This window comes from Lactuca saligna, chromosome 8 (genome assembly GCF_052625555.1).
Source record: "Lactuca saligna cultivar CGN05327 chromosome 8, ASM5262555v1, whole genome shotgun sequence".
In the NCBI taxonomy this organism is placed as follows: Eukaryota; Viridiplantae; Streptophyta; class Magnoliopsida; order Asterales; family Asteraceae; genus Lactuca; species Lactuca saligna.
The window spans coordinates 866,998-892,470 of NC_136424.1; the positions used below are offsets into that span (position 1 = coordinate 866,998).

Genomic DNA, 25,473 nt, shown 5'->3' on the forward strand with positions numbered 1-25,473 from the left:
GACAAATCTTCTTGCTTGAAAGAGAACTCTTTCAAATTTTGGGTGGGATTATAATAATAGTTTAATATATTATTATGTCATATATATATATATATATATATATATATATATATATATATATATATATAATTTTTATTCATATAGTTTTTAATAGTATTAATCTTTTAAAAAAATTTCAAAGCTTCAACCGAATAGAGTTTTGTTATTTAAAAAAAATATTTTTTATTTGTAATTATATTTCAAGATTTCATTGCTTTGTGGTTCTTTTTATTTTATAAAATTTTTAGATAATAGATAATTCTTATTAAACTATATATAAAGTATATTACATGTATTTTGAACCAATTTTATACTACTTAGGTTTATATTTATTGATAAAAAAACATGTTTGAATGACTCATTTAATTTTTTTTGAGCAAACCAAACATGAAAATGGAATGTAATGATCCATTTGAATACCTTGCTCATTCTATTTCGTTGTCCATTCTATTCTTTAGTCATTCAATTTCATCATACTAAACAAATCTTGTAAGGTTTAAATGGGATTTCAGGTTTATTTACCATGAATGGAATTGAAGAGTTGATTCTTATTTATATGTATATTTGAAAAGAAGAAATATATAGGGTCGTCATATGCTTGAGTTTCTCCTATCAAAATATATAATTAAAATTGGAAGTAGGTAGTTGATGTAAGGATAAACAAATTATATTTTCTAATGTGATACAGAAACTTAATTTATGGTCGGTCTTTGTTTCTGAATTTGATTGGTTTTTACTTTTGAGTTAACAACAAATGTTCCTTTATGGTAGTCCATATCCATTACTATCTGTCATTTAAATGCTAAAAATGGTTACAACTAGTTATTGTTTGAAATGAATTTTAACCTGTATTTTAGCAATCAGCATCATCATTTGTGCCATATATATAAATGAGAGATGCATATTTATGGGGGTGTTCGTTTTAGTTTATTTTTGAAGCTTTTTAGCTTATCAACTTATTTTTTTGGGTTTATGAAAATTTAGTGTTTGGGTTAGCTTATTAGCTTAAGTTTACCGAATTTCATAAGTGAGGTGAAAACAATTTTTTTTTCCTTAAAATAATTGGCTTATTTGTATATATTTATGTATTTACCCTCAGCCCTAGATAATTCTTTTTTTCCCAACACTATATAATTCTCCTTTTTAGTTATTTTACAAAAACAATCTAAATAAAAAGAAAACTTATTAGCTAGTAAGTCATAAGCTAATCCAATTTTTATTTTTATGCTTTTAGCTGTTAAGCCCAACAAAAGTAAGCTTACACAAACACGCCGACTCTATAAAGAGGGAATCTAGGAATCATTTACTTTGAAGAATACGATACATGCAAGTCTTGATTATTTGAAAAAAGAAAACGAAAAAGCAGTTTTAAGTTAGAGTAGTGGTACAAGGGTTGATAAGTTAATAACAGGGGGATGAGATTCTAACACATTACATTACGCATATGCTAGTGTTGGTTTTCAATTGTTCGTGACATTTACTAATAATCACGCATCTAACGAAACAAAGCATCAAAAAGCAGTTGAAAAGTGTAGCCACAGTACATCTCACAATAATCAGTTTTACAAAAAAAAAAAAACAAGTCTAGAATCCTTTAGAACCGGGTAGATGTTCCCAAGACAGTTGGATTTCAACTTCACCAGATTCCACATGTCGCAACCTAAAAGATAGGTCTTGGAGGACCTTGTTGTCTTTCCATATTATACAGCTTTCTTCAGCCAAAGAGTTTGTCCTGGAAGGCTGTATTCTCTTGAGAAGAGTTCCATTTGGATGCCTCTCCAGACGAGGCATCTTCATTGCCTCCAAAAACGATTTCAAGTCAAATTCTACATCTCCCATCGGGTCATCCATTGAGAACAAATCGCTGTCGTACACCGTCTGCACCCACCAACTATGTTAATTACCGGATAAGCTTTTATATTTTATATTAATAAAATAACTTACTAGTTTTATTGGAAGATTTGGATCTTCAACAGCAAGAGTCAGTTCTTCGTCCCACACCGGATTAATATCATTGTTCACAACCCGAGTCTTCAGTTTCTGCCACAACTTATCAAGATTTCTTATTAGATCAAAGCAACAACTTAAGGACATATATATATATATATATATATATATATATATATATATATATATATATATATATATATATATATATATATATATATATATATATATATATTCAAATGTGGATTAACATCTATTGTGCGGACGTGTTGACAGTGCTGTTCTGTGAAAATAACAAATAAAATATGTTGTTTGATAATATGAATACGTTCCATCTTACATAACTATTGTCATTATCATACGTTCTCACTAATATCATCGTCTATAAGGTTATTATTGATTTTTTATTATTATTCTTATTCTGTCAGAATGCTTATTGGGTTGTATTCTGTCAGAATGAAAATGAGTGAAAAACGATGTGTGAGAAAAAAAAATGAATAAGAATTAGTGAGAATGCATAAAAATGACGATATTTTTGTAAGGTTGAATTTTTTACCGAAAAATAAGGAGATGGCTCCATGTGCTCTGAGTCATTATGTGGATTCAGATTCAGGAACACTACCAAAGTTTTTCAAGGGGGGTTATCTTGACGTAGGTCTGCCTCTGGCCTAGATTAACCTAAGTGAAATGAAGTCTCTATCGCTCTATTTAAAAATCAAATATGAAACTTCGTACTAGCATGACCACTTGATGAAATGTGGAGGGAAGTGGGGTAAATGGCCGATACTACTGGAAGAATTAAACGTATTCGCATTACTAAATAACTTATTCTTTTAGTAATTCTCATAGAATAACATTGTCCGCACGTACGCACAATAATTGTACATCCACATTTTCGATTGGTAAGGGAGGGGTTTGGGTTCTTCTTTGTTTGTTGTTGGTTGGGTGTGTATTAATATCTAATTTCGATAGAAAAATCTAAGAATATGAGGTAAACAAGCAATATCTATATATTATATACATACGTGATCGCCCATTTTGATGACAACATAAGGATCGCTGTCGGTGATATCACGAACTGCAAGATCCAGACCTCTTTTAACCTTAACCTTCAACAGACCCGATAGATTGTCCATTTATATCATATTATATCATCTCTCTTTCTTTCTAGTTCTATTCTATAAGTTTTCCTGTTAATTAATCAATGCTAATGTTATGCCACTTTATTGGTCCCGAGACACACAAGCCTAGAAACCCTCTCATCCCACTAAATAAAATTATAAATTTTATTTATAAATTGTTTGTTTTTCTTTTATGCTACTAAACTTGGAAACTCATGAGTCATGTCATGTTATTTTTATTCAAGCATTTAAATATTTCACTTATTCTTTTTGTCTAAATTCTAATCCATTAAAATCGCAACATAATTTCTTTTCAACAAACACAAAGACCAAGTGTTAAGCATCTTTGCAAAGGGATGCAATGATTTTTATTATTTCATAAATTATTGTTTATAGATTAGCTTCCATTTCAAAAGCATACACAATCATACAAAAACGAAATTCTAAATGCACGAATGATGATTACTTTTTACTTCAGATTCATCTATCTTTTTTAATGCACATTCAACTATTAGGCCGAAGGGTATGAGGGACATTTTGACGCGTGAAACTGAGCTGGCAAGGGGTGTTCACGCGTGAACACCGCCCCTAGCTAGGGTGAGTGTGACGCAGAGTAGTACTGGTTACGGAGACTTACGTTCAATGTGATTGGTTATTCGTTTTTTGACCGTTTATTCCCATTTTTTGACCGTTAACATTTATTATTATTATTTTTTCTTTTTAATATTAAAACCTCACTTATATACACAAACACAATATACATCAAATATAGATGGATTGCATAAGAATCGATGTGGTGCGTTGAACACTAAGGCCTCTTTACTCGACGTAATCAATATTTAGACTCAAACAAACCCAACTAAGCCCTGAGGACACCTTCTGCTCGGAGGACACAATCCATCATTTCTTATAGTCTTACAACGGATGTGATCTTAATAACCCTCGTGCTATGCCTAAGCCCTTACCTTCGCCCTATACCGAAAGATATTAGTTCATTGATCAACTACCACTTGATCCCCTAGGTAAAGGAATTTATCTAAGGTGCCAAAGAGTCCCCTCCCAATAAGTAGGGCTTTGCTGCTCTTGCAAGCACTCGTCTACGTTTGCTCGCAAAACTGCTAAGGTTAAGATAGCTAATCTCGTTTTGTTTCGGCAGAAACGAAGAAACTTCGACCAGTGTATTTTAGTTGACGGACCTCTAGCGACGATCGGACCCAGATAATCAATGTATTCATCGTGCCCCTTGGTTCGGTGAAAGAATTTAGATTTCCCGATGAGGTAGCCTGCTGGGACTTTGCTATAAAAGGGATTAGCGGCTTAATGCATGGATTTGAGCTGTGAAAGGCCTTGTAAGTGCCTTGCCCATGCCTTCCCGCCTTACTATGTCAAATTTTACTACAACTAGAAAAAAAAACACTTAACAATAAAAATATGAATAATTTTTTGGGTGCCATTTCTTCTTCATCTGATGATGATTCCGATGATGATGAGTTGATTTTGTATACATTGTTGTCTGCAACACACGACTTTGTACGTTAGGAAGGCGAAAGTTCAAATGCCGAGAAGAAAAAAAGAAAGTCGATCAACCGGGATCGTATCGCGGCGAACGAACGTTCGGTACGTGATTACTTTAGCCCTAATAGTTTATACGACCCATCGAAATTTGAGGATCGTTTTCGTATTAGTAGAAATTTATTCATACTTATAACTGTAGATTTGGAAAACAATCATGAGTTTTTCCAATTGAGATGGGATGCTAGAGGTAAACGTGATTTTACTACGTTTCAAAAATGCACAACAGCTCTTAGACAATTGGCGTACGGCATAGCCGCAGACGCTTCAGATGAATATTTGAAAATGGCTGCGAGAATTGGTGGAGAATGCACATATCTTTTTTGCGAGTATGTTATAGAGCTTTACGGTGACATATACTCAGGGTCGGTCTAGACGGTGGGCAACCCGGACGACCGCCCATGGCCCACGTCTCCTTGGGGCCCAAAATTTCTGGGCTATATAATGTGTGTGTATATATATATATATATATATATATATATATATATATATATATATATATATATATATATATATATATATATTATTACTTAAATGTTTTTTAGGGCTTAAAGTTGGTTAAACTCAAACTAGCTCAAAACATAAACAATTTGGCTTGATTGTTATTACTAATTGAACGCGTTTATAGTGAAGAATAAATGATTTTCTTTTGAATCTTTATTATATTTGTCTTTAAGGGGACATTTTTTCTTTTCGCCCCGATCCCCATATACGTTTGGACTGACCCTGCATATACTTGTGAAATCCGACTAGAACTGATGTCGAACAATTGTATGCCGCACATTAGGCTAAACATGGATTTCTAGGAATGTTAGGTAGCATTGATTGTACACATTGGGTGTGGGAAAATTGTCCCAATGCATGGCGACGGCAATTCACTCGAGGTGATCATGGTATGCTTACTGTTATACTAGAAGTAGTTGTTTTACAGAACCCTTGTTCTTGGCATGCATTTTTTGGTATGATAGGGTCAACTAACGACTTGAATGTGCTTGGAGCATCTCCGTTATTTAATGAAATTTTGCAGGGTAAAGCACCAAACATGCCATACATTGTAAATGGACATGAATACAATTATGGACATTCCCTTGGTGATGAGATATATCCAGAGTACGCTATATTTGTCAAATCATACACATATCCGAATGATGAAAAACAAAATTTTTTCAAGTTATCACAGGAATTTGCAAGGAAGGATGTAAATCGGACATTGAGAGTCCTCAAATAGAAGTAACACATAATCAAACATCCAACACGAACATGAGATAAGAAAAATTGATGAACGTGATGAAAGCGTGTGTTATTTTACATAACGTGATAATAGAAGAATAGGGTAGGGCTATTTTTACATATACTGCGAACGATATGCTTAATCCACCTGCAATAATACAAGTCGACAGTCCTACATACTTTACAAGACTTTTGGAAATACAAAACAGTAAAACACATCACAAATTATGTCAAGATTTGACTGAACACATATGTCAACAAAATTTCGAAGACCACAACGACGATGAGGAGGATGATGATGCGGACGATGAGTATGAGGCCGTCGGTGAGGACAACGATGACGAGGAGTAGTATTTTTTTTATTTCAACGTTTTATTAATGTTTTTTTATTAGTTAAATGTATGTTGAATTTAAAAAAAAATATTTTTATTTAAGTTAATGTTATTTATTAAAAAAATATTTATGTATGTTTAATAATTGTGTTTTTTATCTAATATAATGTTACAATAATTTAAAAAAAAGGTAAATAATATGAAGTGATAACCATTTCTAAAAACTAGTGAACATCTAGTGAAAATGTAATTATATATATATATATATAAAGTAAAGTTTTAAAAAGAAATAGATTTTTTAGAGAACTGCAATATTTAAAAAATAGTATGATATTTTTAACCAAAAAACCCAACCTTTCATCAGGTGCATATATGCATATTTTTTTCAAGTGCATATATGCATATTTCTTATACTATAATATTCGTAAATAAATCATAAAAAAACATATTTTTATTTACTAATTTATAAACAGAAATAGTAAGTATTTTATTTGATACAAAATACAACATAAAAAACAAAAAATGCTACAAAATTTCAATGTTTTCATGTGTTCCTGTCAAGATTGCCACATTTTCATCAATTTATCATTTTGACGTATTTAATAATTTTCATAAATTCTTCCAAATCTACAAGAAAATTAAAAAAGAAATTGATTAATGCAAGAGCACTCCTGAAAATGCATCTATATATATATATATATATATATATATATATATATATATATATATATATATATATCATATCATATCATATAAGATTCACATATGATTATATCATTTAAGATTCACATGTGATTATATAATGTGATATTCACATGTGATTGTATATTTTAATATTCAAATGTGAAATTCACAAGAAAATTTTAAAAAATAATTAACTAAGAACACTCACACAAAATGCATGTGTGCATATAGACATAATTTATATGTGATTTACATATGAATCATATGTGATTTACATGTATTTCATATGTGATTTACATGAAAATCACATGTAATTCATATGTGATTTACATGTGAATCACTTGTAATTCATATGTGATTTGCATGTGACTCCATGTAATTCATATGTGATTTACATGTGAATCACATGTAATTCTAACACAAGAATCATCTCGTTGTTATCACCACAAAACTCTATAAGGGTCATAATGTTCTAATGCTGATACTGTGAAAGCATTGTTACCTCAGTAAGGAACTCCTTGGTACCATGAAACCCAATGACATGTAACCGTTTTAAAGCAACTAGCTGGTTCATACAATCAACCTAGGAGAGAATCCCTATGTAGACCCTTCCATATCCACCATTCCCAATGAAGTTTCTTTTGTCGAAATCTTGCATACAATTTTTAATGACTTGTAGGAGGATTTTGAGGTGGTTTAATTGCTTCATTTGTGACATGATTTGTACTAATTAATACTGAACCAGTCAACAAGAACAAATCTACATACATGATTTCTCAAACTAACCTTTAGATGTCTAGGTAACACTTGATCTGAACTTTTAGTGTCAAGTGAAATTATATTATGAGTATACATTTCTGTCTTCTCCACAACATGTGCATGTGCTTTCAATTTCTATGTACACATACACAATAATAATTACAAAAAACTGCATCAAGTATATGTAATCAACAAATGAACTTTATAAAGGAATATAAATATCCAAAAATTACCTCATCCGCCACCTCGATAGATTATGCCAGACTGACAGCCTTCAAAACCACAAACAATGCAATAACATTTTGATAAGCTTTCGCAAGACGGTTACTAACATTAGTAGTATCTTTCTACAATCAGGATACAACAACAAATAAAAATAATACTCATAACCAAGAAGATGATTACCAATCAGCTTTATCATTATTTTGCAATCCTTAAATGTATTTTCCATAGTAATACTTATAATAGGTCTGAATTTCTCGAGCATCACTATAATTTCTTCTTCCTAATGTTGTTGCATCTACCTGAATAGAATACAAATATGGTGTTCACAATCTTAGGATCTAAAATATAAAACGATGCAGTGGGACAGAAATAATGATGGCCATTTTCAAACTTGCTGAATTTCAGAAAGGAAACTAATGATCACACCAACAATCAATAAATTAAACCAACAACAAGAAACGACTCTAGAATCAGACACATAAAAGCATAATGAGGTGAAGCTCCAACAACATTTTGTTTAACAAATACGACTGATAAAATAAACACTTTTTTTTTGCTATCTAATTATAGCCTATAATGAGGTTTTGATATGATCCTATAATAATAAATGATATGAAAGTTTAACAACTATCAACAAGGTCCATTTCTGCAAACATCAAGTATCACAAGATTAAAATCTAGTGTGATAAAAATCAAAAAGCATATGCAATAAATAGAATAAGAGAAAATACAAGAAAAAACAATGGTCATATTGCCCATTAAAACTACAAGAAAAGATACAAAAAAAGTTAGAGTAAATTACTAAAATTGTCCCTATTGTTTGGTCAAAATTTCACGTTTGGTCCCTAACTTTTTTTTTGCACTCGGGTCGTCCCTACGGTTTGATTTTGTTGCATTTTTCATCCCTATGGTTTGGTCAAAATTGCATGTTTGGGGAACCTTTACCTGTACCCATGGGTAAATGGGAAGACATCACGATGGATTTTGTGACTAAACTACCCAGGACGAAGAACGGTGACGACATGATTTGGGTGGTTATGGATCGTTTCACCAAGAGTGCACACTTTATAGCAACCAACGAGAAGTGGTCTATGGATAAGCTTGCAAATGCTTACGTGAAGGAAATTGTAAGACTTCACGGTGTTCCTCTAACAATTGTGTCAGATCATGATAGTCATTTCACGTCAAGTAACTGGAGAAGTCTATAGGAGGAATTAGGTACAAAATTGTGTTTGAGTACAGCTTACCATCCGCAGAATGATGGTCAGAGTGAGAGAACGATTCAAACACTTGAGGATATGCTGAGAGCTTGTACCCTTGATTTCCAAGGTAGCTGGGATGAGCACATACCTTTGGTAGAATTTTCCTACAACAACAGTTTCCACTCGAGCATCAAGATGACCCCCTATCAAGCGTTGTACGGAGAGAAGTGTCATACGCCATCTTGTTGGATTGAAGCTGGAGAAAAGCAGTTTATGGGCGCTGAGATAGTCCATGAGACTGCTGAAAAGTTAAAGGTGATCAGAGAAAGAATGTTAGTAGCTCAGGATCGTCAAAAGAGCTACGCTGACAAAAAAAGGCGACCGATGGCCTTCGAAGTTGGGGATTCGGTTTTGCTTAAAGTCTCACCGTGGAAGGGACTTATAAGGTTCGGGAAACGAGGGAAGCTGAGTCCCAGGTTTATTGGACCATTTAAAGCTCTTCAGAAGATTGGGAACCAAGCTTACAAGCTGGAATTGCCCGAAGAACTCGATGGTATTCATAACACCTTCCACGTGTGTTATCTAAGGAAATTCAAGAGAGAAGTTCCCAACATAATTCCAATCTTAGAATTAAAGATGGATGAGAATAAGAGGCTGATCGAAGAGCCTGAGGCAATTGTTGACCGAAGACTAAGAAGTTAAGACGCAAAATGGCCGACTTAGTGCTAGTCCGATGGAAACATTCGAATGGGCTGAATCTCACTTGGGAAACAGAGGATGACATGATGAGTCGCTATCCACATCTGTCTGCTGATGCATGATTCCGAGACGGAATCATCCAAATGGAGAGAGAATTGTAACGTCCGGGTTTGGAGCTAAGCATTTTTGACAATGTAATAGTCTAGGTCAACTATTGTAACTCTTTTTGAATTAATAAAGATGAAATATTTGAGTATTATGCGAATTATGTGCTTATTATTTAATTATAAATGTATAATTAATAAAGAATGAAAATAAGCGTCAAAATCAAAGTGTGAGATAAGCCCGATATCTCTACATAAAGTTGTAGTGGTCGAAACAAGGATTTCGGGGATATAAAGAACACCGAAATCCGAGTTATAACGAAGAAGTTATGACCCGTCGAAGTTTCACGACGGAACCGACGCGACACCGGGAAGCGTAAATAGTGAACTTACGATATAGCGACTTCTAGCATTAGAAATCTAAACGAAAGTCGTAGAATATGTTAAACTGAGAGTGTCCATAAAAAGAACGCCCAAATCTGACTTCGTATGAAGAAGTTATGAGATTTTAATTCACCAATCCTGTCCCGGCCTATTAAAAATACAACTTTCAAAATAAAGTCAAAATTAGCCGACGGAGCCCAAACGAAAGTTGTAGAGTTCGTCTCCACTTACGCGTGGATATAAAGAACGTCAAAAATGGAGTTCGTATGAACGAGTTACAAGTTATAATAGCATATTTACGTATTAAAATAAAGTATGAATCATATATACGTACACACACACACACACATATATATATATATATATACACATATGTATATATCATTAGAAAGGTATCGACGATGCGGTCATTATAAGACTAATGTTGAGTTCTTTCGACATTAGTTTAGTACAAATATCATTAAATCCATTTAAAATAGTATTATAGAGGGGTGTTTAGTTGTTTATATAACTAAAATGTCATTAAGTAACTATGGAGGGTAGTTTTTGAAAATTCAATTAGTATAAATAAGATCCTTGGACTCTCATATTTCTTGCACCATTCTTTTGATTCAAGAGTTTTTCTCTCCTTATCCACCGAGAATTTCGGTCCCTCGTGATTCGAGTTCTCTTTCTGTAGTTTTTAGTATAGTAAGGTGAGCGCTGAAGCGCTGCATGAATCTTTCTTAGAAAGATTCAGCAACGAAGTTCTGCCCCTGCAGAGCCCGACTCCTAGCTAAAATCCCCTTGTAAGTAAATTATGCTTACCCTATTTTAATATAGCTTATATTTAAAATTAATATTGTTATTATGAACTTATAATAAATATTTGAGCTATTATTATGACTTATATAAGTGTCTTTATAATATTTTTTTAACTACTCGCGGTACGGGGAATCTGGTTTAAAGGGCCGCATAGGATTGTTGGATTTCAGAAGTGCTATACGCCAAAATGGTCCTGCCCTCCGGTGTTTTATGTTTGGCCCTGTCTGTAAATAGTGGTTGGAAAGTATTGTTTAAACGCTTATATAATAATAATAAAAATAAGACTAATAGTTAGTCATGGTAAATATTAGACTAAAATCTAGTGGTAATAATACTAGGTTTCGTCGAAGGAAATTATTTTAAAGTAAACGAAGCGTTGTCCGAGTACCGAATCACCACCTTTTCAAGTGAGTGCATAGTTACTTTCATCTTACACATAGATATGAAGTATTTTATATATTACGTGCTATGTGTGCATATTATCTGTATACTTGCTATCTATGCTGGATGAATTTTTTATACAAGTTTTAAATGATTTAAACTGTATATGTATTTTATATCTACAAAAATGTTGGGGTAAAACATGGGTAGATGTAATAAGACGATGTGTGCTAAAATGATGAGAGGCCTCGATGTTGTTGTTGTTGATACAGTCATCTAGCGGAGTACAGATGACGACCACGGACTCTTCTAGACAGTCCAGTGGAACGCTGGCAGGCTCGCAACCTGTAGGTGTTTGTGAACGATGTGTTCACCGGTGTACTCCATCCCCCTCATGGTTGCCTTTAGGATATTTATTGTTGAGGAACCCCCTTAGCAGTAGTGTCCATCCCGATGATGATCCTTAGGATAGGTGTTTAGGGACGTAATGTGAGGATAATGGGAACGGGTAATCAGGTTATTGTTGGTCGATGAAATTTATAAACTTATTTATTGTGGGTTGAAAACCCTATGTGCTCACCAGGCTCCCAAGCCTGACCCACTTAATTTTATGTAGTACAGGTAGTGGCGCTCGAGCATAGTTGTGATGTGTTGGGATGAGGGATTACGAATATAGGCCTGTAGATGTGAAATAATATAGTAAGGCTTATATTGTATTGTTTATACTTATGTACTGTATCGAACATGACATCCCGAGTCTTTTAATGAAATACATTTCTAAGGAAATGCTTTTGATAACTCTTTATCATATTATTTTTTTGGGACAAATTCCGCAACTCTTTTATTAAAAGGTTACTCTGATTTTGAAATAAAGTATAAACAAAACCGGTATTTTCTGGCCATGATTTTGGGGATGTCACAAAACGTACTGGTAATCACAGTAGGGTCTTTTACTGCTTCCTAGGGTTCCATTGTTGCAATGCTTCTGACGACTCTGACATCTTTTTTCTTAGTCCTTGGGCACTCCATCTTGAAATGCCCTGCCTCTCTGGATTCGTAGCAAACCTGACTCATTCTTGTTTTAGCGGCTTGGGTGGCCTATCGGGTTGGCACTCTACAAAAGCGAGTGGTATGCCCTTTTTCTGTCATAATTCTTGCAGTGCATCTCTTGGCATGATCCTTGGTGATGGAAGTTACACTTGTGGCATTCAGGTAGATTTCCAGCATATGGTCTCGTTGGTACCGGGGCGGTAGCGGTAGCGGTGGTATGGACTTCCACAACTTATTGTCTTTTGGGAGGTCCCTGAGCCGAACAGACCTTTCGCTTGGTCCAGAAGTTTCGCTTCCTGGGTAGTACTCATCCATTGTCGTGGGAGTTCTTGTGTTTGTGATTTGGGGTGTCCTTGCAGGAACACACCCGCTGGTGTTCTTGGTTGCCACCGGGGTTGGTACTGCTGGCACTGCTTCCGTTTGTGTTTGTGTTGTTGGCGCTAAGTTGTACCATGATGGCTGTCACGACGACTGTTACAGTGGCTTGGAATGTAGTGAGGTCCCTTTGTAGAACTGGTGTTTCACCGGTATGCTGTTTACTTCCTTGTTGCGGCATGATTTGGTTGTATGGTATGAAACGATTCCGTAAGTAACTATGGTCGTTGCTAGTTGTATCTCATCTATGTATATACATATGCATATAAATTACATTGTTTGTTGTATGGTTCCCAAATGTTTCGATCACATCATCAAAATGTACTTATGGTGGTAAGTAGTAGGTATTATACGTCAATACATTAAGTTGTTTTGGGTTACATGGGTCTTGGAGGGCGTGCCTCTCTTGATTTACTACTACTTGTGATAAAAGATGCAATAAGCCTAATACATAATGTGATCAATGTAGTCACTAACTCACTCGGCTATACTAGTCTATCATATGCCAAAATGGCGCACAAGGTGTCTGGCCATTTCATTCATTTCGCAAGTGGCCTCCTTCTCTCTGTCTCTGTTCCGCTACAGATGCCCTTGCTTCAGCTGCAAGGATTTGTTGTCTCATGGTGTCCACTCCCTCCTCTAAGGAGTGTATACGGTTCATGATGTTCTCCTGGTCTGCTTGTTGGTTCAACATGACTCCGGGATGGTGTTCTTTTTCTTCGTGGGGGCGTTGAATGCGCATTATCTCATTTCGGGCTTCACCTCAAATCTCCATTACTAAAAAAGTATCATCAGAGAAAAAATTCCGAATGTCCTTGACGCCAAAAAAAGATCAACATTACTACCCCATGAGGGAGAGCCTGGATCTGGGTATCTAATTAGGTCACTTGTGGTACACTCGGAGGTGGTGCTCGATTTGTGAGGGCGATGGGGCTCGGAGCATGGTGTAGTGGGTACATGCCTAACGCGGATCGTCAGCCGTTTTCTCTAGCCCAAACATGTGGCTAGGTTACCCCTTGTGGAGGTGCATCTTGGACAGAGGTAGATGTCAGAAATGAAGCTTTACCTTGCATGGGAAATATTTTCTTACTAGGAATGCTCATCCGAAGAGGACCCCAATTGGGTGCTTACATACCGGGAAGGAAAGAGGTGAAAGGGTCTTTTTCCTGCTCCCGATGGGGTAAGGTTCGCTAATGATTTATCCATCGCCTTTTTCCTCATCTGACTCCTCATCACAATCCTCCCCCTCATAATCCACCTCTTGGTATTCTTCAGGACCCTCTTATGGGTTCTCCTCATGAGCCTCTTCTAGCTCCCCTTCGATCCATCCGTTGGTGGCCATGGCGGGGTAGTAGGGGTCTTCGTGGTGAAGTTCGGCCATGTCGTCTATGCGAGAATAGAGGTATAAGAAATACATAGAGGGTTTAAGAGTGTGGTTCTATGGTATCCTAAAATACCTTTATAGTATTTTAAGTGTTTATGTTTGATTCCAAAGTTTCTTGGTATTGGTAGGTGTTAGACTTGTTGTTCGCTACGACTATTTCCCAGCATATGCTAGTCACACCTCGGATAAATATAGTTGATCAAACTATATTTAGAGGTCTAATTACATATCTCGAGGCCTACCCGTAGTGCTCAAATTATCATACTACTTTTATAATTTGTTTATTATGACACTATTCCTAGTATGTATGCACATATGTGTACTTTTATAAACATACTTATATTTAGAAAAAATATATTTTTAGTCAGAGTGTTTTAGTCCCATTGTATTTATAGTTGTATATCCTGTATGGTTTGATATACCAGTTCACTATAAATAATGATCTGATACCAATCTGTCACACCCCCGAACCAGGACGACAGAAACGTCCGGGGGCGGATGACGTCTTTGTATAGTATCACAACAATTGAATATAAATGAAACATAGTAACCCAAGTAACATACATTAAGAATACAAACTTACAATGTTTACATAATGTATTTGTTTCAAAAGTTACATAATAACGACTGAAATGTAAAAGTCCATAATGCAACATGCTTGTTATTAAAAGTGTTGAATACCTGTTACTGGTTCCCTGAGAATACAAGTCATTTTGAAAAGCGTCAACTATAAAGTTGGTGAGTTCATAAGAATTTTTTGTATGAAAAAGGTTTGTATCTGCTTTGTGTAAAAAGTTTTGTATGCTTTTAGAAAAACTGATATTTTCTATAAAAGTGGGTTGTATGTCTTATACCAAAGATTGAAAGTGTATGTATGCATGTTTCTTTGTATTTTGTAAATGTATGTCCCTAGAAAATCCAATATTCCCTGATGTATGGAAAACTGTAGTCTAAAACACTAAGACCAGAATAGTGTACTGAAAAATAGTATGTAGTTTTATATTTTATAAAACCAGTGAAGTGTGAGCTTCCCGTAAACCAAGATAGTGTTGTTAATCCCTATGTGAGTTATAATAACCATGTTAATATGACTAGTGGCCCGCACGACGTTCTTCGGGCGTCGGAGATGGGAAGACATTTGTCACCCTAGACTTGCCGGTCTAACTATAGCGAACAACTGAGGTGCGGGGTTGTTAATCTAGTATAGATCTATACACAACGGTCTCACACTCCCTCAATGAGACTTTGGTTATAATGCATGACTTAAAGTGTACGTTAGGTAGGTACAATGAAGATAGACTGTCTCACTAGAGCATTAACAGATTTACGTGAACTACGACTCATTTTCTTGTATCATGAAATAGTTACAACTGGAGTTTTATGACAAGCGTTTTATGACAAACAATTTATACTATCAATAATTTGCCTTCTATGTTTTTGTGTGGACTTATTCATATAAATAGTTATATAAATATTTATTTGTAAAGGCGTTAAAACATAATTTTCTTGGGCTTTACTCATCAAAATAGTGATAATTAAAATATGTCCACTTTTACTAGAAAAACTATTTTTAGCAAAAATAATTTTGTATTTTGTACTTCATATGTTTTATCGGTTTATGTTAGTATTACCAAAAATAGTTTATATTTATCAAATTGTTATCTAAACTTTATGAGTCACAATTTTTATAAGAGTAACAATGTGGAGTCTTCAACATTTTTATACCAAAAATTCATACAAATTATAAATTTGTCATAGTGAGACTTGTAAGTATACAAAAATCAACGTATTTTGACATAAATACAAATATAAGTATATTTTTGTTATATTTATGTATATCACCCATAAACATGATTTTTGTGCTATAAAAATGATAATAATCATCTATATCTCGATTTTTATGTAGTGAGCAATTAGTATCTACTTTAATACATGAACTTGTTCCATAATCAACAATTAACCATAGGGCATGAAAATGTTCAAAAGATAAACACACTTAGACATATATAAACATATAATTCACGATTTTTTATGAACATAAATATACTATTCTTTAACATTTAATGCACATTTTATATCACAAACAAGATGATGCATGCAAATATCCATTGGGTAAACGTAACTTGTCTTGTATACCCCCCCCCCCCCTAAAAGCATGAAAAACACGAAAACTTGGGGTATGAAGCTTACATTGAGTGGTTGTGATGAGGATTTTCGAACCTAGCTTTTGGTATGAACTTGAAGAGCTTCTTGGGGGTGTTAGTATCTTAGTAATTCAACACACGAAAATGTGTGTAAAAATGATGGAAACATCATAAAATTTCATAGAAAAGCTAAATTTTCGTGTACTATCTTACCTAAGACCCGAAAATTCCAAGATGGAGAAGAACTCTTGGAGATTCTAACTTCTCTTCGAGAGATATGGAGAATGGAAGAATTTTAAGCCTTTGGAGTGTGGCAAAAATGGCCTCTCGACCATGGTATTCATGGAGGGAGGAAAAGATGAGTTATGGATGTTTGGGGGATATTGGGATGTGTTGTATAGATGTTTGAAGGGTAATAGAATGTAAAGTTGGGGTGTGAATGTTTGGTGGTTATTTAGGTGTCATTCATGGATGTATGTAGGATAATAGAGTGTAAAACTTAGTGGTCACATCTCATGGTCAATTTTTCGGGTCTTGCACCCAACCGGCAACCCATCTACCGAAGAGGTGGTCCTCGGGTTTTTAGCCACCGAAAACCAAGGGGTTGACTGAAATCACCCTCCCTTCGCATAAGGTTCTCGGTCCGAAGGTTTCTTGGTCCAACTTAAGTGTTTCAATCACAATTTGAGGTTCTTAAATTGTTAATCCAAACCTAACATCGTTCATGCAAAATTTGAATTCCTAGAAACTTTTGATCATTCTTAATAAATTTTCAATGTTTATCGCAACAATTTTTGTGATATGGTTTTATACAATTTGTAGATATACTTTGCTTGAATCAAAAGTTTTTGGTTGTCACAAAGTGAAGGGATGGAAAGGATTTTTTTTTTTTTTTTTTTTTTTTTTCTAACTCAGGAACACAAAAACTTAAAATTTTCATTTCGTTTCTTTTTATTTCCTTCAAACTCGGAAATACGGAATAATAAATATTTTCTTTACCATTATTTTTTTCTGTCAAAATTTTCCTTCAAAATTTTCCTTCAGGTTCTTTTAATAAATTTAAAAAAGAACTCGGAAACAAGGCAAGGTGTAAACCTTTTTTTTTTTTTTTTTTTTTTGATATTCAAGTTCTCAAGGCGTTGGAAGGAGAAAGAGCAAACTACACGAATGGTCCCTATGGTTTGGGATAATTTGCAAGCTTCGTCCCTAACTTATTTTTTTAACTCAGAAGATCCCTACTGTTTGTTTCTGTTACGCACTTGGTCCCTACTGTTTGTTTCTGTTACGCACTTGGTCCCTGTATTATCTAAAAATACCATTATTTAAATAAGCAAAAATGGTGGGGTATGTAAGGTAAAGTGAAAGGGGTGAGGTTGAGGGTGTGTTTGTTTAAATAAATTAAAAAATCAATGGAAAAGTAGTCTTTTTAGGTAAGACAGGGACCAAGTGCGTAACAAAAACAAACAGTAGGGACCTTCCGAGTTAAAAAAATAAATTAGGAACCAAACGTGCAAATTACCCTAAACCATAAGGACCATTCGTGTAATTTACTCAAGAAGAAATCAAGAACCAACGAATATATTATAAAAAAACATTACCCTAATCCACTTTCAAGGAAGCTTATGACTGTGTATTGAAACCTACCTACAAAAAAACTGCCCCATTGAAAGAAGCTCTACGTGTAACCATCAATGATTCAGCTATTTGAGGCGGCAAAGGAAAGCAGGAGGTGGCTAAGCAGCTTGGAAAGTTTTGTCATTATCTATAGAGAATTTGGTATTAGGCGGTGCCGCCCACTGCCTTCTGATTGGAGGACAGAAAAGGTTAGTGATTAACTCTATTATTTTTTATTATTATAATTCTTCATAAATCAACATTTCTGGATGATTTTAATAAATGATTATATTCTTATCAAAATTATTGTAAGATAAATTTCATCAGAATTAAATTTGAATTTGAATTTGCTTTTATATACAATTGAACTATTGAAGTAGTTGAAAAAACAAAGATCACGATGTTCCCCATATCGTAACTTTCATCATCATGTATATACATAAAAAAAAAAAAAAAAAAAAACAAAAACTTAACATCCGTTCCGGTAAGGCTCCGGCGCCGTCCATCTTAATTTTCAGGTTGTTTACAAAATGGATGCAAAAGTAGCTGCGAGGCTGTCCACCTCTTGCTAGAATCCTTCTGCAAACAACACTCTATGAAGCTCCGAAACTCGTCGGAAACTCCTTCCGGCAGGCTTGGTGGTTCCCCAAAACATATAGCACACATGAGCGTCGCCCAGTCAGGTTTCTGACCGGCCGGCAAGAACGGAAAATGACCCATGTAAAGCTCGAACATCGTCAGCCCCAAGCTCCAGATATCGCCGGAGTAACCATTATAGTTGGCACCGTGAGTGTCGGGATCGAACCGTTCTGGGCTCATGTAGGCGCACGTGCCGACGTAGGAATTGCAGGCGTCGAGCGTCCTGCACATGATCTTGCTTACTCCAAAATCGGCAATCTTCACTTCCATATTTTTGTTCACGAGAAGATTTGCTGGTTTGATATCTCTATGAATGATCTTGTGGGCATGGAGGTAGTTAAGTCCGTTGAGAATCTGACGCGCGATGTCGGCAAGCGACTTTTCCGTGAACGTTCCACTCCCACCGTTTTTCAGTAGCGAGTCTAGTGTCCCGGCGTCCATGTATTCCATCAGTATCGCAATATCCCCGTCAGGCTTCTCGAATATTTCATGACAGTGAACCACAAAAGGTGAATCCGTTCTTCGAAGAATTTCCATCTCCCTAAATATCTGCCGGCGCATCATCGGATCACTGTCGGCATGTACAACCTTGAGAGCGAAGACGTTAGACGTTTTCTTATGCACTACTTTGTAGACGGTGCCGCCGTTTCCGTGACCAAGAACTTGAACAGTTTCCAATTCGGCGACGGTGGTGGTTGTCGATTGTTGGGATGTGGTGGTGGGAGGGAGGGGTAGAGGGAAACGAGGGCGGCGCTCGGAGATTTCCTGCAACCGGAGGCCGAGTTTTGACTGGCGTCGTTCACGAACGAGGGCCATGTGATGATAAGAATAAGATGAGTGAGGTTATCGGGAGGCAAGTATTAGGCCATATATAAGTGGGACGTGATTAGCACGTGTTTGTTTGAATTGTATAGGATAAAGATCGAGGAAAGCATGCGGATGCGCACGTGGGACCCAAATAATTCACAGATACATCTGAACATACCCATTATAAAATATCAAAAAAATACGTGGATTTTGTTTTTATTCAGCATTTATGACATGTGTGCACTTGCCCAGTTGCCAGTTGCCAAAGTGGTTCACTTTACTTCATTTACAATCATGCCCCTAAACTATTTTGTCAATATGTTTTATTCCCCTGAAGTTTTTTTTTTTTTTTTTTTTTTTTTTTTTTTAATTTATTATTATTATTTTTTTGAAAATTTAGTGTTTGTTTATTGGGTGACATTGATGTTTGGGAAATTGAGTAATCTAACAATGTTTTAGTTTATTGCTAAAAAATAACTAGTTTTGTATAAGAAATTGTTATTATTTTAATTTTTAGAATAACTATTTCAGATCGTATCAAAAGGAGCAAAACCTCTAATGCTATATATATGGGACCCATACCCCTACAATGGTAATAAACATTCCAGAAAGTGAAGTTTTGAAGCTTTTGCTACCCGCATTTTAGACGGAGTTTTTAAACTTATCTACCATGGATTACACAAACCATATGAGTTCTAATCTCTAATTTACTTGCATTTTACTTTACAAACAATTATATGTACTTCGGAATGCGTAGATCATTTCCGGAATACGAAGAACTAATCTGGAATATCTAAATTTTGTATTTTTTTTGACAAAACTGAAAATTTAGTCATTGTGGTTTGCAAAAAAAACTTTGCATAGGGTCCAAAAAGTTTTCAACTTGTATGGAAGGTTCAAAATCAAAACATTTCTGTGATTTTAGTCCAAAAAAACTTGAAAAATACAATTATGCCATTTTATTTTATTTATTTTTTTTATTTTTTTATATTTAATCAAATACTATTTTCATTAAAAAATAAAGAAAAAAGAAAAAAAGTATCCCCCACCCACCCCGCCTACCCATCTCTCTCTCTCTCTCTCTCACACACACACATTAAAGTTACAAAACTCCATGAAGAACAAAGTTTTTTTTGGATATGTCATCAAGAAGTAACACCATAGACTCATGTTTCTCTATCTTTTTCTCTAGATTTTTGGGATGAATAACCACGTGCAAATCATCTTCATAAACAAAACTTACACACACACATTAACAAAAAAACCCAACTGAAAAAATAACCCAAATAAACCTTACATATCCATCTCCGATCGATCTATATATAGATTCAGTTATTTAAGTTCTCAGAAAACCCACTTCGATTAAGCACTTCCTTAAAATTTTGTTTGGGTTCTTCGTTTGAGAACCATGATCCGATGATCGGAGGTGGCAGACGAAACATCTAAAAACAGATCTGTCTAGATTCTGTTATGATTATCAATTCCACCATTGTACATGGATTTGATTTGGAATCGACGGTATTACGACGTTTCTTTTGAAAATTGATTGTCACATGGATTAGTAATAGAAGAAGGGTTTTAGAGAGAGAGAGAGAGAGAGAGAGAGATAGAGAGAGAGAGAAGGGAGGAAAGATTTTGGGATGAATGAGTTTTAATTTCTTTGGTACTTGTTGTTGGTGTGTATAGTTTATATGCGATTTCATCCACAAATTTGAACCCTACAATCTTGTTCCTCAGATGACTTTCAATGGATGATTGCAGTTACTTCTTTAGGTGAAAAAGCTTAGGGTGGGGATGTGTAAGAAATCGATACAAATATATATGTTTTCTGGACTCAATCATGTTTATAAGATTGGTTCCAACCGATGTGGGTGCTTTGCGTTAGAATGTGAATGTGTGTGTCTGTGTGTTCGGGTTTCAATTTCTTTCTATGACTTGATTTTGGATATTGTTCATCAATTTAGGGAAATCTTAAGAAGATGAAGTCCATGAGATCTGAGAAGACGAAGAGAGAGAGAGAGAGAGAGAGAGAGAGAGAGAGAGAGAGAGAGAGAGAGAAAGAGAGAGAGAGAGAACGGTGGGTGAGGCGGCGAATACTTTTTTTTTCGTTAGTTTTTAATTAAAATCATATTAGATTAATTATAAAAAATATAAAAAAGAAATCAAAGGGCATAATTATCCTTTCAAGTTTTTTTGGACCCAAATCACAGAAATGTTTTGATTTTGGACCTTTCATGCAAGTCGGAAACTTTTTGGACCCTATCCAATGTTTTTTGCAAACCGCAAGGACTAAATTTGCAGTTTTTTTTTTAAAATTTTAAATTTTTTTTTATTAATGTTTTAGACATATAAGAACCATATAAATACCTTAAAATGTGTTCAACCTCATTTTTTTTTAATGAGAGATAAATGTACATTAGCCATTACAAGTGATTCCAGAATGGTAGTATCACTTCGGAATATGAAGAACGATGTTCAGAATACGAAGATCAATTTCGGAATAACGGTTCAGAACTATACTTCAGAATAAAAATTCAATATTTGTTTATTTTTGTGATATTTTAAAATTAACTTTGATTTATTTCCTTTTGAAATTAACGAAGAAATTGTATTCTATTTAAAGGAGATTTTAGAATTTTGTCCGATAAAAGGTAAAACCAAATTAAAATTTTGTTATAGTATTTTGTCTTTTTATGATAATATATTAAATTGATGTTGATTATTTATATAAGACAACTGAGCATAGATCAACTAAACATGTGTCCATATTAAGCATGTGTCAATATTTATTGAACACCAAAACATGAATAATCACTTGTGATTAACAATTGACTTAAGCAGATTTAATACCAAAACAACATATTAACACACATATTCACTTCTACTAACACAAAAAAAATCCTTATATAATCATATATGATTAAAAGAGTGTTAAAAAGAAAATTTACCTGAAACACTCTAGTTTTGGTTATGATGACTTATTATCACTTGAAAAGGATATTGTCACACAATAAAAGATGTGATTAACAACAAAAACATTTATGATTATAATATATATCAATCATAATGATTTAAAAAACTATACAATAGAATGTATGTTTTCTTAACAGATACTAATCACATATGATTGAATATATGTCTGTACATAAAAGATAGCAAGTATATGTGATTAAAGCACAAAGTGGATTGTTTATGTCTATAATAATATGTGATTGATAAATAAAAGATGGGTTTAAAAAAAGTAACTACAAAGATAATTTTATGATAAAATTTGTGCTTCTAATTGTTAAGGCTAGGATCTCGTAACTACTTTGAGATCCTCAAGTCTAAGGATCCACAAAGTCTTAGGATCCTTGAATCTCAGGATCCCAAATATACTTCAGGATCGTAACTAATATTTTTATTATTTATAACGACCATATATACTTTTGTATTTCTCAAATGTGCATAAATAACTAGTCAAAGTCACACTCCCAACAAATAGTCGTTACAACTATGCAAAAGACTCGGATGACCAAGTCAAGCAATGACTATAAGTTGATCTCGGAGGATCCCATAATTTTCGGAGTTTTAATTATTATATTTTGACTATATAAAGTACTTGTATTCATCTCACTACACACGAGACTTAGCAGAACAATAACATTTGTACTTACACTCTTTACATTTTCTCTGTAATCGATCATTTCACTCAATAAAATCATCAAGGCAGGTGATCATTATCACCTCCCAAGGTTTTATGTCGGAGATCCTAGCAAGGATCAAGGGCATTCCTTGAAAACCACCTGTGTAATTTTACTCTAACTTCATTAATCACTTCACTTACAACATCACAGCCTCTCATACACTTTTTTTTTTATATATTCACTTCACTTACAACATCATAGCCTCTCATACACTCCAACTCTTGGAGTGCGTCCTCAACTCCAAGGCTCTCCAAAGATAAACCTGTGGATTCAATAGTTTTCCTTTTCTGAGATCTTGGAGTCTTCACTATCAAATTTACGGTTGATCTTTTAGAAGGAAGAGAAGATGAACTCTTCTCCTTCTTCACCGCCAAATGATCTCTTGACAAGGCCTTATCGAGATCAGGGAGAGTAAAGTGAGCACTGGAGCAAGTGACCTTGGATCCTGTAAAAAGATTATTAAGGATCCTTATCATAAACAAAAAGAATTAAAGATCCTTACATGTCAGAATGAGGTGAGTGGCGGAAGAGCTCTCCTGCAAGGCACTTCGATCAAAGCGGAAGGATCTCTTAACTTCAGGCAAGGCCAATAACTTCTCGATTTTCTCTTCAAAATCCTCAGCGACATGGGCAAGTTACTCGAATTTGAAGGCTTAAAAGAAACAAAAAATAAGAATAATATTCCAAGATCACAAGGAAAAACATTGAAATCCTACCCTTCTTAACCCAATTTGTGGGTAAGACATCCCCATTGGGAACATAGTCATGCCTTACAAAGAAGTATATCCCTTTCCAAGCTCCTTCATTGTGCTTTGTTTTTTAGACTAGAGGGGATCTGAGAGTCTTGAACTAAAGGAGGAAGCGGGAATTCCCAAAGACGGTGAGATCGTATACATAAGCCAATTCAGAAGGGCCTATGTCAAGACCTCTTGATTGATTTATCTGGTCGACCTAATATAGGATCCTCCAGAAAATTGGCATGTCCTGGATATACGAAATCCCTGTCACCATAAAGAACTTGGAGATGATCCCAGGGAAAGGATATCTCAAGCCCAAGGTGAAAGTGTCACACCCCCAAACCAAGGATGGCGGAAACGTCCGGGGGTGGAGGACTTCATGTATAGTATCATAACCACAATTTCAATAGTAATTTAAGCAAACACAACCAACATATATATAATTGAAAAAGTTACATCACTTGTATGAATTACATGTTTCAAAATCAATTACAATATGTTGACAAAATATGAAAAGTTTGACGCCTTAACGTCCCATCCTCAAAAGCAATTGATTACCTGTTTAGTGTTTTCCTGAGAATACAAGTTGTTTGAAAAGTGTCAACACAAAGGTTGGTGAGTTCATAAGCTTTTATTAATAAACTTAGTAGAAGTCTTTCACATGTAAATGTCGCGTTTGTTTCAGAAAAATCCGATATTTTCCTTGAAATCCGAAAAATGTAGCCTTATAACCAAAGACTAAAATGTATAAGAAATCATCATTTCTTAGTAGAAATGTCGTGAGTTTATAATGATATGGAAAGTAAATTTCTTTATCAACCTAAAACCTACTTCGGTTTTATGAAACCACGTAAACTTTATGAATTGTTATCTCCCTAGGTGAGTCGCTATAATCATACTGTGACTATGTGAACCTGCCACAACGTTTCTCAGGCGTCGCGAAAATGAAATGACATTAGTCACCCGTAGACCTGCAGGTCCCACTGTAGCTAGCAGCAAGGTGTGGGGTGTCAAACCCAATATAGATCTACATACAAGTATCACGTTCTCCCTCAAGGAGATTCTGATTATAACTACCAGGAATTATATCCCGCACTCGGATGTACGGGGAGAGAGAGAGTCTCACAACATAGGTTAACAAGTTTACGTGAAATGTGTGTGGATATAAATCTTTCTTGTATGAATGTACCCTTTTTGTACGAGTGTGTTGAGTGATGTATCATAAACTATACCTATTATAGTTTATCTAAAATGTATATAATATGTATGAATTCTTTTATGGAAATGTATTAGTGTTGTGAATTTATCAAACTATACTTTTTATAGTTACATAATACGTGTTCTAAATGAATGAATAATATTTAATATGAATGACTTAGTTTCAGTTCATAATGATAAACTAACAAGGAAATACATCCAAATATTAGAACTTATGATTATACACTTTGCTCAACATATTACAAAGTGTTATGATATTTACATGCTGTTGGCTAACTTTAGCAATTCTGCCCTGTTTTGGAAAAATCATAGAAAAATCATACGAAGTCGAAAACT

The 25,473-nt window shown here is 34.6% G+C and overlaps 2 protein-coding genes across 3 annotated transcripts; both read right to left on the reverse strand.

Moving 5' to 3' along the window:
• Window positions 1–1,535: 1,535 nt before the first annotated feature.
• LOC145011754 (protein C2-DOMAIN ABA-RELATED 4-like) lies at window positions 1,536–3,165 on the reverse strand. Of its 2 annotated transcripts, none has more exons than XM_078970487.1 (3): window positions 3,012–3,165; window positions 1,984–2,079; window positions 1,536–1,917 (listed from the first exon to the last, which is right to left on the reverse strand). In XM_078970487.1, exons 1-3 carry the CDS (start codon window positions 3,120–3,122, stop codon window positions 1,624–1,626), a joined length of 501 nt encoding a protein of 166 aa, XP_078826613.1. In that variant the 5' UTR covers window positions 3,123–3,165; the 3' UTR covers window positions 1,536–1,623. The 2 variants fall into 2 exon arrangements, with proteins under 2 accessions (XP_078826613.1, XP_078826612.1); XM_078970486.1 differs by having other exon boundaries at window positions 1,984–2,088.
• A 15,214-nt stretch (window positions 3,166–18,379) lies between these two features.
• MKK9 (MAP kinase kinase 9) lies at window positions 18,380–19,544 on the reverse strand. The gene has a single exon (XM_078969424.1). It carries the CDS (start codon window positions 19,503–19,505, stop codon window positions 18,558–18,560), a length of 948 nt encoding a protein of 315 aa, XP_078825550.1. The 5' UTR covers window positions 19,506–19,544; the 3' UTR covers window positions 18,380–18,557.
• Window positions 19,545–25,473: the final 5,929 nt, after the last annotated feature.

Bases quoted from the DNA above. Each gene is read 5' to 3' on its own strand.
- LOC145011754 (XM_078970486.1), bottom strand. From the start codon at position 3,122: ATGGACAATCTATCGGGTCTGTTGAAGGTTAAGGTTAAAAGAGGTCTG. The intron at 2,089-3,011 runs GTATGTATATAA...AATCTTGATAAG, and splicing joins TCATCAAAATGGGCGATCAC to TTGTGGCAGAAACTGAAGAC. The intron at 1,918-1,983 runs GTAAGTTATTTT...TGGTGGGTGCAG, and splicing joins CAAATCTTCCAATAAAACTA to ACGGTGTACGACAGCGATTT.
- MKK9 (XM_078969424.1), bottom strand. From the start codon at position 19,505: ATGGCCCTCGTTCGTGAACGACGCCAGTCAAAACTCGGCCTCCGGTTG.